The sequence below is a fragment of the Dryas octopetala genome, chromosome 5 (genome assembly GCF_963921425.1).
Source record: "Dryas octopetala chromosome 5, drDryOcto1.1, whole genome shotgun sequence".
Classification (NCBI taxonomy): Eukaryota; Viridiplantae; Streptophyta; class Magnoliopsida; order Rosales; family Rosaceae; genus Dryas; species Dryas octopetala.
Window position 1 is genome coordinate 6,132,121 of NC_141370.1, and position 14,894 is coordinate 6,147,014.

The window sequence follows — 14,894 nt, forward strand, 5'->3', positions numbered from 1 at the left end:
CATGTGGCATCCGTCAAGACCAGGATCACAAAATCATAACAAACATTCATAAGTCCTCTTGAGAGATTACTAAGATCTCCTTTAGTTACACTACTACAATTGTATAAATAGACAACAGTCAATAGACAACGGTTCTTATTTTGTCCGTTATCTTAATTTAACACACAACGGGTTTTAAAAAACTGTTATATGATGGTATCATATCCAATGCTATTTGGTCGGATGAATTTTCCTAAATATTAAACACAATAGTTTTAAACAAAACCGTTGTGTTGGATAAGCTACACAAAAATAAAAAAAAATGCGGGTCTTTGTATTTGACAAAATACACGCTCGCGTTAATGAAAAAAATCATATCGCCTTTAACCCTTCAGACAGAACCAAGACCTCCTCCTCCTCACACCCTCAAACCCAGACTTGCTTCTTCCCAAAACCCAGACCTCCCGCACTCTCACTTTGCTCACTCTTTCTCTTTCTCTCTCTTCTGATTATGGCCATCACCCATCACCGTCCCTCACCATCATTGCGTCGCCCTTTCACCACCATGTACGCACTCGTCTTCTCATCACCGTCGCCATGGCTGCACACATCTTCTTATCATGTCGACTCTCAGTTTATGCCTTCTGAAATCACTGGATTTATGCTCTCCTCCAACCAAATCACACAGAGATTTGGGAAAGCTTGAAACCCTAACCCTAATCTGGACCATTGACTTCGCTGAGCTCACACTGGGCTTTCAGGTGCTTTTTCCCCCACTTCACTCTTTTGTTTTTCCTCTGTGATAGGGCTCTCACATGAAGTTCTTGATTATTTCCTTTACGCGCGCTGCTGAATTTGTGTTTTGTTATTTATTTATTTTTTTCTGTAATTTTTTTGTGGGTTTACTTTGGAGGGATTTAAGGTTAGATTCGTTTGTTTTTTGAGGTTGATTCCTTTCATTTCATCTCTTTTTAAAATTTTCTTGCTTGGTTTAATCTCATGAACTAGGATTTTTAATAGGAATTTTTGTTCATTAATTGTTTTCTGAGTTTTTTTTTCTTCTGGACTAGTTTATGTTTGGTTGTTAAGAAAACTGCGAAAATTAAGGGATGAATTTAACTTGATATTTGTGTTGTGAATGGATTTGGACCATTAAGATCAGTTAAGTAAATGGACTTTGCTTTGCTAGACTCACATAATGAAATTTCATATGTTTTCTTCACACTTTTATCATTAGCGAAATTGGGTTTTTTTGTGTATGCGTGCTATTCTGTTAACTGACTTATTTCAAGGACATAAAATTTTTTTAAGGTTAGAATGTTCATTGGGTTAACTATAAAGAGATACCGAGCTATTAAAGAAGTGGGAAGATTATAATGAGTGTCAGGATCATTGCCTACTACCAACTGATGCAAGTTTGTTAGGTACAACTAATATTCATATCTCCATTCTACTGTGCTAATGCTCATATGATTTGGGGGCAAGTTACTTTGAAAACTATGGAATTATGCCCTTTTTTTTTTCTTTAATTTAATTGCAAAGTGTGTATGTTTTTTTATTTATTATTTAATTCTCTCTTTTGCTTATCTTATTGCATTTTTCTTGACAACGCGCTTTAGCATGTAGCACTTTGAAGATATCACCTTTTTTCATTGATGTCCTTCTATTTAATTTCTATTTCAGGCTGAATATTTTCACCAGTTTCTTAAACCTGTTACGTAGTCTAATATCACCAACTGTCTGGACTATGGGATTTGGGATAGACTGTCCTATGGCTGTATTCATACATAAGAAAGAAGGCAGTTGTTTTGAATTTGGTGGCTGGTTGTTAGGGAATAGGTGGCTCTCCTGTAGTAGAATGGCAATAACTCTCCTGTATTCTTTCATGAAGTCTCAAGGAACTGCTAAACTAAAGGGGTCTAATTTTCTTTGGTGATATCTCTCTCTCTCTCTCTCTCTCTCTCTCTCTCTCTCTCTTTATTTTCTTAAAATAAAAATAACAGAGCATGTTGCCACCTTGTTTTGATGTTCCCTTCAACATCACCATCATGCTTAATATTTTTTTTCTCTTTGTTCTTGTAAATTAGATTTAGATCTAATCTGAGAGTGTACTCTACTACTACTAGCTAGTCTATTAATTTGATGAGTATTTGGCACTCATATTCCTTGTTGGTATTTAGGTTAATTATCTCTTATTTTGCTCCTTGGCACACTTTTAAACCATTATGATGTTGTTTCTTGTATTGGGTGCTATTGTGTGCTCAATGATATTGCAATTTATTTATTAACCTGATGAGGGAAAACTCATTTGTGGGAGGGGTTCAGTGGATTATTTTTAGTAGCTAGCCTTTTCTATCCTTTTTTCTGTACTAGCTAGTCATCATATATCACCACCACGTACCACATCACTTAGACATGTCATATATGCTTAATTTCTTTAATTTGGTGCTTACTTCTTGGAGAACATGCATGGATCATAGAGATGGCGGCATACATTAAGAGTGTCGATGAAAAACACCTTGTGACTGTTGGACTTGAAGGATTTTATGAGTGAAGACAGCTAAAAGATCTGGAGTGAATCCTGGGGAATGGGCAGACTCACTTTGATCAGACTTTATACACAATTCAATAGTTGATAACATTGATTTTTGCTTTTGTTCATGCATACCTGATAGCTGGTTAGTAAATTTGGTTCCTGCTTATTTTCTCTTAGTTTTGATAAATATAAAAATGCTAACCAATCTCAAAGTTTGTGAAAAGAATATATCACTCATCTGACCTCATATAAAAGAGTTTGAGCAAATACTTTTCCTAATTGTCCCCAGTGAAGGCATATATAATGTAATCGATATCATGCTTATTCTTTCAAATATTGTTGATACTAATTACATTTCTTATATTGCATAAAACCATTCCCATATCTAGGTATTCCTTTATTTGATGCTTTGTGCATCTCTGTGGCCAAGACACCTGCCTGAAGAGGAAGTTAGAGAGCACCTAGTTTAAGAAGTACTACTAGAAAATTAAAAAGAGGTAGGGGATGAATTGCATTCAGCAGTAGAAACAGAAAAAGAGCTTTTTGTGAAAGGTTCTACTTCAAACTGTGTGTGTTCATTTTGGCTTCTACTTCAAACTGTGAAAGTTTCCGAATTCCCTTTTATTTGCAACTCATAGATCATGAATAAATCTGCACTTTGCAATTTTAAGAAATAATGGTTTACAATTTTGTTAATTTTGTTAACTTCTGTATGTTATTAAATGAGAAATTTGTCATTAGTGATAAAGCTTGTGTGATGACCCTTTTGAAATATAATCTGCAAGTTGCATTGAAGAAAGATAAACAACATTGGAAACTTTATTAGCCCATTTTTGTATACTATGTGAGTGCTTAGGTTGATTCTCTTTACAAAAAGCTGCCTTAAATAATATTTGGTAGGTGGCTTTCATGCAGGGCAGTCCTTGAGCTTTTCTCCAAACCAAGTTGCATTCTTGGTAAGGAAAGTCTAATTAAACTTGGTTGTGATCGAACTCTGTGTAGACCCTAGTAATGTTGCTTTTCTCCAAACCGAGTTGCATTCTTGGTAAGGAAAGTCTAAACTTGGTTGTGAACTCTGTGTAGACCCTAGTAATGTTGCTTTGAGTGTACTGATAATGCTTGGTTTGGCAAGAGAGTCTTGAGTCTTGAGCTTTACACAAAATCCCACTTTTCTGGTTTTGGTAGTCACTGACCCCGTGACACTCTTTGTGAATTATGTACTGATTGGTAAGTGGTCTCGAGCTGATTTTTGGTGAGCATAAACTAGACATCCTAATGGTTATTTCAAGACCAAGATCACCTCAATCGGACCCCAGATGCATTAGTTACGCATTTTCTAAGTTGGCCCTGAAATACTGAAATCTGCCAGCAATTATCTTCCTTTGCATGTCTATGTTTTCTTATGTTTCTCGTGATTTTAACCTAAACTAAAATTGATGTACTGATATTAATTAGTTCAAGTGTTTTAGTGAAACACCAAATTTTTTGCACAATTTCACTAGTATTGATGTCCTGTTACTAGCAAGTGAGCTATATATAACCTGTACGTAAGTGTTAAATCCTCAGGTATATGAAGTTCTGGAGTTGCTAAATGAACTTCTCCTTGCTTCAGCCAAAGAACAAGATGCTCCACAATTGTCAGATAAGGAATCTTTTTTAGTTGATCAACCTGATTTTCTGAAAAAAATTTTGGGATGAATATACTTCCCTTGTCAATCCATGTTTGGTTTCTGATATATAAAACACTTTCTTTGCACCCCACCCAACCAACCAATATTTTAGGCAATGTTTCCTTCATTTGTCAACAGGTTGTGAATTCCAAGCATGCAAATCATTACATAATCAGTGGGCACTCTTTGGAGCATTTGTGTTCAGTGATGGTCCTTGTTCTACTCATTATTTTTTGTGTATGTGTTTATCAAGGCAAATGTATTTGTGTTCACCCAACCATTAAAGATTACTACATGGATTATATCAAGGTAAGCTGCTAAGTCCTTTATCCTTGTCAATTTAAATTTAAATGACTATCATATTCATGCATCCATGAGTTTCAACATCTCCCAAGTGACATATGATTTATTTTATAATCGAATTTTCAATTATGTGTCTTATTTTCACAGACTTTGATTTTTCTTTAATTAATGAGTCTATTTGTCTATTTTTATGTAGGGATTCAAAGATGGAAGGAGCTCAAAATGTTTTGGTTGTCGGTCCATCTGCACCAAAGGCACAATGAGCTTTATGAAGGAAATGCTTTGGTTGTCAGTTGTTATGCGCTTTATGAAGGAAATAATTGAAGATGAGGGCTTAGCTTTTGTGAATAAGGTATGAATTAGTCAGCCAACCTGACATTATGTTGGTCATGCTTTTGGTATGAGTAGTGATATGATAATTGTCTTTTACTTGGACATTTTGAACCCTTGGTACTCTTAGGAGCTATATAATATCATGTCAAAATGACTTATAAATTGTTTAGACCTTGCTGAGCATTTATAAATGGGTATTCGAATCTTGATAAAGAAGTTAATGTATTGTTGCAATTTATAATGCTTTAATTTGTTTTGTGGCTGAAAGCTTGGAAATGTAGTAAAGGAATAAAAGGAAACAAATTAGTTGGGGGAGTTTGTTTTGGGTGCAGATTGGGAATACTTGGTGGATTCTTTCAAAATTGTGGAAGTGGACAGGTTATATTGGCCCCTGTTTGATGATCACTTGTGTTAATATATTGGAGCTTGATTCTGGATATAGGCCCCTATTTTATCTTGCGGATGCTAACTATATATATATATATATATATATATATATGCTTGCTACTGGATGTTGAAACCTGACAGGGGCATATTCTTCTCTTGCATGCCTATGTTTTTCAATACACCTACTTAGGGGCGCGCATGTTCTTTATTTTTTTCTTTCTGCTGGACTGTTTGCATTTTTGGTTGAATTTTATTTTTAATTAGTACTCCATCTTTGCCTTGTTTCAGTGGGAACGAAGGCAAGGCAACACTTATACCCAAGAAGATATCGATGAAGTCCGGGCTGAATGGGCAAACTTCGTGGGCCAGTTTATGTAGACATTTCTGGTTGGATTTTTGCATGACACCTTTTTGACATAGGCCATATGTTTAGCTAGACTAGCTTTGGGTATATATGATATATTGATTACTTTGCTAGATTAGCTTGGGATGATTGATAGGCTAGCTGCTGGATAATATTTTGATATATATATGACAGCAATTAGGTTGATTAATTAGATTGATGCCTAGTTTTTTGGAAAGGTATATATGGAGGGTTTTTGTTTATGGCATATATGGCTGGTTTTGTGAATGAAATTGGGTTAAGGGAGCGAGGTACATATATACAATTACTACCTTCAAATATCTTATATTATTTGGTACTTTAGAAATTCCAATCCTTTATTATTGTGAATTGGTATTTTGTAAATGTATAATTTATTAGGAATGTTAATTATGAAGGGAATCAATTTGGAACAATTAATGGTTGTACCAAACCAACCTATCTCATCAATTAGATTTTGCATTGTTTGTTCATAATTGCATTGTGGTCAAAGACAATTGGGAGTTTCTAAAAATAGATGTAAACAGGCACATTATACAACAGTTTTTCGATCAAAAGCATGGTCTGTGCCCTTGACTTACAATGGTTCAATATCATAAACCATTGTTTAATTCTTAAGCATACCACACAAATCTTAAAAAGCTATTGTGCTAAGTGCCTTCATACAATAGTTTCTAACCCAAAATCGATGTACCAAATAAGTATATACAACGGTTAATTATATGGTTAATATTCAATTTTCTTAATGCATTAATACAACGATTTCATATAAAACACCGTAGTTTGAAAAACCTATAGACATGGCAATACACATATTATTCAATAGATTAAACCACGGTTTTTAACAATAAACCGTTGTTTTAGTGACTATTTCACCTCGTGTTTCTACTTAAAATAGTTGTAAAACCAATTCTTTACTTAACATAATCGTTGTTTAACATATATATACACATCGGTTATTAAATATAAACCGATGTTTAAATTGGCACTCAACAACGGTATCCTCCAAATCATTGATTTTAAAGGTTGTATATACAACGGTGGTACATCTATAACCGTTGTGTAGGTGCACCAGGACAACGAATTTTATCCGTTGTCTATTGGGGTATGAATAGACATCGATCGATTAGACGACGGTAAATTATAAACTCACACAACGGTGAAAATCCGTTGTCTGATTGCTATTTTGTAGTAGTGTTAGAAAATGAAAATTGGCCTTTTCATGAATTCATATGTGCTGCAGCTACCTTATTTTGCTAGCTATGCTGCACAGACACACCTTTATTCACTTGCCAATTATATCAAAAACAAAATATGAAATCATATTTGCAAAAATTATAATTTAGAACCATAACACCAAAAATTCAATGAAATATGTTACTAAACAATAATCAACTACTCTGTCAGCAAACCTTAAAACCAACAAAATAAATAAGATATGAGACATAACTCCCACTAATCTAACACACCATCAAAACCACTTAGCAATCTCATGCTCTTTACATGCTTGTGAAAGGCTGTATTAGGAAGCCCTTTGTTAAGTGGATCAGCAATCATTGAACTTGTATCAATGTGTTCGAGTTTGGTATACCCTTTTTTAACCTTTTCACTAACTAGCAGATATTTAAGGTCCAAATGCTTAGTCCCTGAAGATCTTTTGTTGTTCTTAGTAAAGAAGACTGCAGCACTATTGTCATTCCACAACTGAATGGGCCTTTCAATCGAATCAACCACTTTTAAGCTTGCAATGAAACTTTTCAACCACACTGCATGCACGGTGGCTTCATAGCATGCAATAAACTCTGCTTGCATTATTGATGAAGCCACTAAATGTTGTTTGACACTCTTCCAAGACACTGCACCTCCTCCAAACATGAAAACGAAACTTGCGGTCGATTTTAGTGAATCCACACATCCTGCAAAATCAGCATCTGCAAATCCTATCAACTCTAAATTTTCACTTCTTTTGTATACCAGTTTGTAATCCTTTGTTCTCTGTAAGTACCTCATGACTTTCTTGCCAGCCACCCAATGTGCTTGGCCTGGATTGGACTGAAATCTGCCCAAAACACTAACAGGAAAAGCAATATTAGGTCTTGTGCAGACTTGAGCATACATGATGCTCCCAACCAGTGAGGCATAAGGGTTGTCATTCATTTCCATTCTCTCTTGAGCTGTTTGAGGTGCCTGTTTCTTGCTTAACTTATCTCCTTTTGTAATGGGAACTTCACCTCCTGCACAAGTCTCCATGTTGAACCTTTTAAGCACCTTTTCAATATAGCCCTTTTGTGATAGTCCGAGTAACCCTCTCTCTCTATCTCTGCTGATTTCAATGCCTAACACATAAGAGGCTTCACCCAAATCTGTCATTTCAAAATGCTTTGACAGAAACATCTTGGTATCGTGTAAAAAGGTCAAGTTGCTGCTAGCTAAGAGGATATCATCAACATATAGAATCAAAACAATGAAATTTCTCCCACAGACCTTAAGGTATATACACTCATCTGCTGGATTTTCTATAAAACCATGTGATCTCACCACTTCATCAAATTTCAGATACCATTGCCTAGATGCTTGTTTCAAACCATAAATAGATTTATCTAGCTTGCAAACCAAATGATTCTCCCCTTCTTGAATGAAACCCTCTGGCTGCTGCATGTATATATCTTCATCAAGGTTTCCATTCAAGAATGCAGTTTTTACATCCATTTGATGAAGTGACAAGTCAAAATGTGTTGCAAGTGCCATTATGACTCAAAATGAGTCTTTTGTGGAAACATGAGAAAATGTATCATTATAATCAATCCCTTCTTGCTGTGTGAAGCCCTTGGCAACTAACCTTGCCTTATATCTGTCAATTTTCCCTTTTGAATCCCTTTTGGTTTTAAAAACCCACTTGCAACCTATAGGTTTACACCCTTAAGGTCTTTCCATCAATTTCCAGACACCATTCTTCTTCATTGATTCTAATTAAGATTTCATAGCTACTAGCCACTTATCATTTTGTTCACTAAGCAAAGCCTGCCTAAAGGTGGTTGGATCATCTATATTGTTAATGTCATGCTCGGATTCCTGCAAGTATACCAGATAATCATCAGACAAGGCTGATTTCCTCTCTCTTTGTGATCTTCTTAATTCTATGTTGTCATTCTGAGCTGGCAGATTTTCTTGATTTGCTGGTGGTTGCTCAATAATTTGCTCAAGTGGTCGAGGATTATTCTCAGCTTCTAAAGGTGTCTCATTGCTCAAGTTTCTATGAGGTAAAACTAGGACTGATGGATTCTCACTGCTATCTTGTAGCTCATCAAAGACAAAACCCTCCTCTTTTGTTTCAACTGTATCATCTTCTATAAAAACAGCTCTTTGTGTTTCAACAAATCTGGTTATGTTAGTTGGACAATAGAATATATACCCCTTTGTTCTTTTTGGATATCCAACAAAATAGCAGCTTGTAGTTTTTGGGTCTAGTTTCTTTTCCATAGGATTATATAACTTAGCTTCAGCCTTGCAGCCCCAAACTCTAAGATGATTTAGACTAGGTTTCCTACTGTTCCACAGTTCAAAAGGTATCTTATTCATACTTTTGGTAGGTACTCTATTCAAAATGTAGTTTGCTGCCTTAAGAGCTTCTCCTCAAAGAAAAATGGGAAGGTCAGAGCAACACATCATACTTCTAATCATGTCTTTCAAGGTTCTATTGCGCCTCTCTGCAACTCCATTTTGTTGTGGGGTTCCTGGATTTGTATATTGAACAACAATGCCTTCTTGTTGTAGAATCCTTGCAAAAGGACCTGGATTTCTACCAGCCTCATCGAATTTTCCATAAAACTCCCCACCCCTATCAGACCTTACCACTTTGATCTTGAGATTTAACTGATTTTCAACTTCAGCTTTGAAGATTTTAAACATGTCCAGTGCACTAGACTTTTCAGTTATTAGGTACACATAACCAAATCTGGAGAAATCATCTGTAAAAGTAATGAAGTATTTAAAACCATCATGTGTCTGGTTAGGGAAAGGTCCACAAATGTCTGTGTGTATTAGTTTTAGCAGATTTTGGCTTCTAACAGCACCTTTCTTTCTGGCATTTGTGAATTTTCCTTTTACACATTCGATGCACACATCTTCCAAGTCATTGAAATCAAGTGGTGGCAACACTAATTCTTTGCATAAGGTGTTCATTCTTTCCTTTGATTTATGTCCAAGTCTTTTATGCCAAAGCTTGCACGGATTTAGTTTATTTGAATATAGGTTGCTGCTGATTGTGTTAATGGTTGAAACAGAATGCTTGCAATTCAAACGAAAAAGATTGTCAACTAAAATTCCATTGCCAACTAGAACTTTGTTATTGAAAATGCTGAAACCAAATTGATCAAACTCAAAGTTGAAGTTTGATTTAACAAGCCTACTAATTGAAATTAAATTCCTTCTAATGGAAGGTACATATACTGCATCAACTAATTCCAAAATGAATCATGACTCTAATTTAATCCTAGAGCAAATTACAATTTAGTACCTTAACTTTACATGTTATTTCAACTTAGTACCTCAACTTTGAAACTTACAAAAAAGTACCTCAACTTTCATTTTGTATCAACTTAGTACCCCAACTTTGAAAACTTGCAAAAAAGTACCTCAACTTTCATTTTGTGTCAAAATAGTACCTCCGTTAGTTTTTCTGTTAAAGTGGTAGGGGTATTTTCGTCTTTTCCTTAAATTTTAAAAATAATAATTGTTTTTTAATAAAAAATTTCATAAAGTAAAAAAAAAATTTTATGAAATTTTAATTTTAAGAAATTTTTTTATTAAAAAAAATTATTATTTTTTAAATTTAAGGAAAAGACGAAAATACCCCTGCCACTTTGATAGAAAAACTAACTGAGGTACTATTTTGACACAAAATGAAAGTTGAGGTACTTTTTTGCAAGTTTTCAAAGTTGGGGTACTAAGTTGATACAAAATGAAAGTTGAGGTACTTTTTTGCAAGTTTTCAAAGTTGAGGTACTAAGTTGAAACAACATGTAAAGTTGAGGTACTAAATTGTAATTTGCTCTTAATCCTAACTAATCCAATGAAGTCCACCTGGATCTTCTCTCCATTGCCTACGAACACCTTCACCTTATCCTTTTTTGGTGGTCTCTTGGTTATGAACCCCTGCAAAGAATTAGTAACATGAATTGTTGCACCACTATCAAGCCACCAAGAATCAGAAGGAACCTCTATAGTGTTAGATTCAAAACATACTGAAACATGATCAAAATTACCTTTAGTCTTTCTCTTTTCTAGCCAACGTTTGTACCTCCTACAATCCTTCTTCATATGCCCTGGTTTCTTACAAAATAAACATTTATTCTGCCCCAGCTTAGGATTGTTTCTATTCCCAATTCTCCCTGTAAAATTGGCCATGGCAGCAGGTTGAGCATTGTTGGCCCTAACAGCAAATTGAGCATTATTGTTCTCTCTCGGGTTAGCTTGAATCAGGTTAATATGGTTCTTATCTTTCTCTCTTTTTTGTCTTTGTTCATCTTGTGCACAAATGCCTATTAGATCATCTAGAGTCCAAGTTTCCCTTTGAGAGATATAGTTACTTTTCAGCTGCTCGAATTCACTTGGCAGAGAGTTCAATGCAAGGTGAACCATCATACTATCATCGACTGTGACATTGAGTTCTCTCAGCTTGGTACCAATATCAATCATATTCAGAATGTGCAGCCTTACTCCCCCTTCTCGATTGTACTTGATATTAGTCAATTGGTTCAGCAAAATGCCTTTTTCAACCTTTTCAGATTCCTTGAATTTCAGTCCAATAGACTCAAGGAATGCTCTAGCATTGTCAGAAGGTGGAATGCCACCCCTCACAGCTGGTGACATGGATCTCTGCATAATGAGAATGGCCATCCTATTGGCCTTCTCCCACTTAAGATAGTGTGCGTTAACATCTGCTGCTGCATCAGCAGCAGGAATTTCTGGTGCATTTTCCCTCAGTGCTATATCAAAATCCAGCAATCCCAAAGATATCTCAAGGTCTTGTTTCCACTTCTTGTAGTTGGATCCAGTCAGTGTTTCAATAGTGTTATAATTCATTGAAGTGTTGACTGTAGCATTAAAACAAGATTCACAAATTAACACAATCCCCATGAAAACTTTAAAGTTTACTACAATTTTAATTCACACCTGTGGGTTGAGAATTAAACATGTATATGAAGCACTATAATATGAAAATGCATGAGTTTCTTGAATAAAAAGATTCCCACGTCTGTGGACTGAAGGAATTTCTTTATTAACTCATGCAGTTCATATCATATGTCTTTCCATCATAAGTGATTTCAAATTGAGTTACTCTCATCTGTGGACAGAAAGTTAATCAATTTGATTTCAGTTATGATGCAATATTTTGAGATCAATAACTTTGATTGCAAAATATTTGAATGAACCAAGCTGCTGTGGCTCACTTGATTGATTCAAAATTCTGCAGATTCGATCTATAGGCTGTCAAGTGTGATCTGGTTGATTCTTGATACCAAGATCACACTTGTTAATCAATATTTTATATATATATAGATATATATATATATATTAAGTAAACATGCAATCTTATCATTCTTAGTTTAACAGAATATTTATGATACATCAATTGAATAAGTTCAATAACAAATATGCTTGTCTCGATTAAAATAGTACACAATTTGCAGTATAGCTTGCAACATAAAAGTACATGCAGACTTGATATGTATATATATATATATGTATATATTATAATGGTACTTGAATTCGAAAATATGCAAGCAATCAGATAATATGCACTCATATATGCTGGTTAAATATATATATATATAATTGATTAATCAAAGTTTCTTGTAAAAACCAGGCAGCATACAAATCGATTTTTTTTTTTTTTTTTGCAAGCAGACATGGTTAAACGTACAGTGAATACCTTGATTTTAAAGGTTAGCAATCATATTTTAGAACATGCAACTTAGGCTTTGATACCACAGCCTTGCACTTTATAGTTGTATATTCTAAAACACATACCTTGGTCTGCCATGAGATCAAGTAGTGCAGCAACAAGAAAAATTCGAATTCTGCAGAACAAAGAAATAAATAAAACAGAGCTCTTCTCTCACAATCCGATCCCTTGATCTCTGATTCTAGATGGGGTGAATATCACTTTTGAGAATACATGATCGTTTGGAGAGGGACCTCTATTTATATGCATCACAGCAAGAGTCATTCCCATCAAAAGAACACTTGCGTGTCCTTATGCAATGCTAATATTTAATCAATCCTAAGTCCACAAGAATATGGAATCCTTATGAGATTTGGTATTGCAGCCGAAAACTTATGGCATACCAAGACCAAAACTCTAGCTGGTTTAAGTTCCTAATCAAACACTGCAGCCCTTTATTCCTAATGTGATTAGAAGACCAACACTTTATGGTTTAAGACAACAATAAGTCTTACATGTAGTCCTTAATTGAGTTATCTTTACATTTGTGTAACAAATTATTTTCTCATAATTTTATTAAGAGTGGTTTTATTTTGGAAGTGACTCATATCGATCGGTGAGCCAATGGTGTCACCATTCATATATCAACAAATATTTCCAACAAAATTTATCTGCCAAGCACATGGCGCCGCCGCATCATATCATACGCCTTACAATATATAATTATTATACATATTAATATAAACATATCGTCCAATAATACTCTTACAAATTTAATTTATTATACCATGTGACGATATATCGGTTATACACAATAATTTTTCATGAAAGACCACCATCTCTTATGTGAAAAATAATTGAATTTCACAATTAATTACCAACATTATCTCCATCGATCATTCTCTAGTCACTTATCACTTTTGTATATTATCAATCATTCTCGACAACCATTCCTATCGTACAAGTTTCAGACTTTGTACATGTTCACATTTTTTTTGTGTGAACATATATATAAATTTTACCAAAAAAAATACACTTGGAAATTTTATTTCGGAACATGTACAAGGAATTAAATTCCCTATTGTTTAATCAATTTGTTTTCCTAAGAAATCATATTGTTTGTTTATAAATAGAATGATATATATTTTTTTGGCTATCAATAAGAAACTACCATGAATAGCAGCACTTAATATGGGGCTGACAACATCATGAAAAAATAAAGGAAGAAATCCTAGCTTATAGATATCAGGATAAAGACAACGACCCAACACCTACCTAATACTCCTGGATAGAGCGAGATTACTTGCCAAACATATCAAAACCTAAAACCAGGTTCCAGACAAAGATTGAAGCCCATTGGTTTCCAAAACAACCCTTCTAGAATCGTCCACTTCATCTATAAAATGACCTACTATAGGACTGATCGAGTTCTGTGCACAACCTGCCTTAATCTCCATATACATACTTATTGGGTTTTGGCTTTCCTTAGAGAAAATGTTGAGGATTTCTGAGGTGTGTGAAGGCCAAGATGAAGATGAAGATGATCTTGTTCTTGAGATCTTAACTTTCAAAATATTGGATCAATGATTTACCAGAGGTACATATATATTATTAAACCCTTCATTTGATCATTTTTGTTACAAACTCTTCTTGAATGTATATGATCATTTTTGTTATTGATCATATATATATTGTTCGATATGCAATGGAGGGTTCAATAACACGTACTCAAAAATCAGATTACCAGAATAGATGTGTGGATTTCAACTCTGGAGCATGAAATCTTTGTACCTTGATAAGTTTATGACAAACTCTTGTTGTATTTATTATGTTAAATAATGTTAGGAAGTGAAAATTGAACATATATATATTTATATATATGCAACGAAAATATGTATACTTCAAATGATTAATAGTAACATCGTGTCATCAAATTTCATGGTCAAGTTTTATTTTTCTTCATCAAATGCTAAAGTTGATTTTGGATTTGATGTCTTCCTGAAGGCTAAAGTCTGCTAAATAATGGATGATCAAGAAGATAAGTTGTTAAACAAAGAGATGTTAAACGATATATTACGACAACAAGAGATTAATTAAACAATGCCTATATATAAAAATTTGTTGAGTTGTTAATGGGTGTCACGCCCCAAACCCCAAGTATGTGATTAAAGATACAATCCTGACATTTGGACATGTGACATACGCGGTGCCTACCTTGAGCGCATATTCGAAACTTGTAACCAAACGCATTTTTGTCATTTTTTAAATTTGTAAAATGAAAAACTGTTTTGTAAAATGTTACTAAACGCACCCTTAGTTTTCAAATTTTCCTGCTAAACTTAATTTGTTTTGTTCACA

The 14,894-nt window shown here is 34.4% G+C and overlaps 1 protein-coding gene across 1 annotated transcript; it reads right to left on the bottom strand.

Moving 5' to 3' along the window:
• Nucleotides 1-11,304: 11,304 nt before the first annotated feature.
• LOC147283793 (uncharacterized) lies at nucleotides 11,305-12,635 on the bottom strand. Its single transcript, XM_086245590.1, has 3 exons — nucleotides 12,623-12,635; nucleotides 11,369-11,685; nucleotides 11,305-11,313 (listed from the first exon to the last, which is right to left on the bottom strand). Exons 1-3 carry the CDS (start codon nucleotides 12,633-12,635, stop codon nucleotides 11,305-11,307), a joined length of 339 nt encoding a protein of 112 aa, XP_086101716.1.
• Between the last annotated feature and the right edge of the window lie 2,259 nt (nucleotides 12,636-14,894).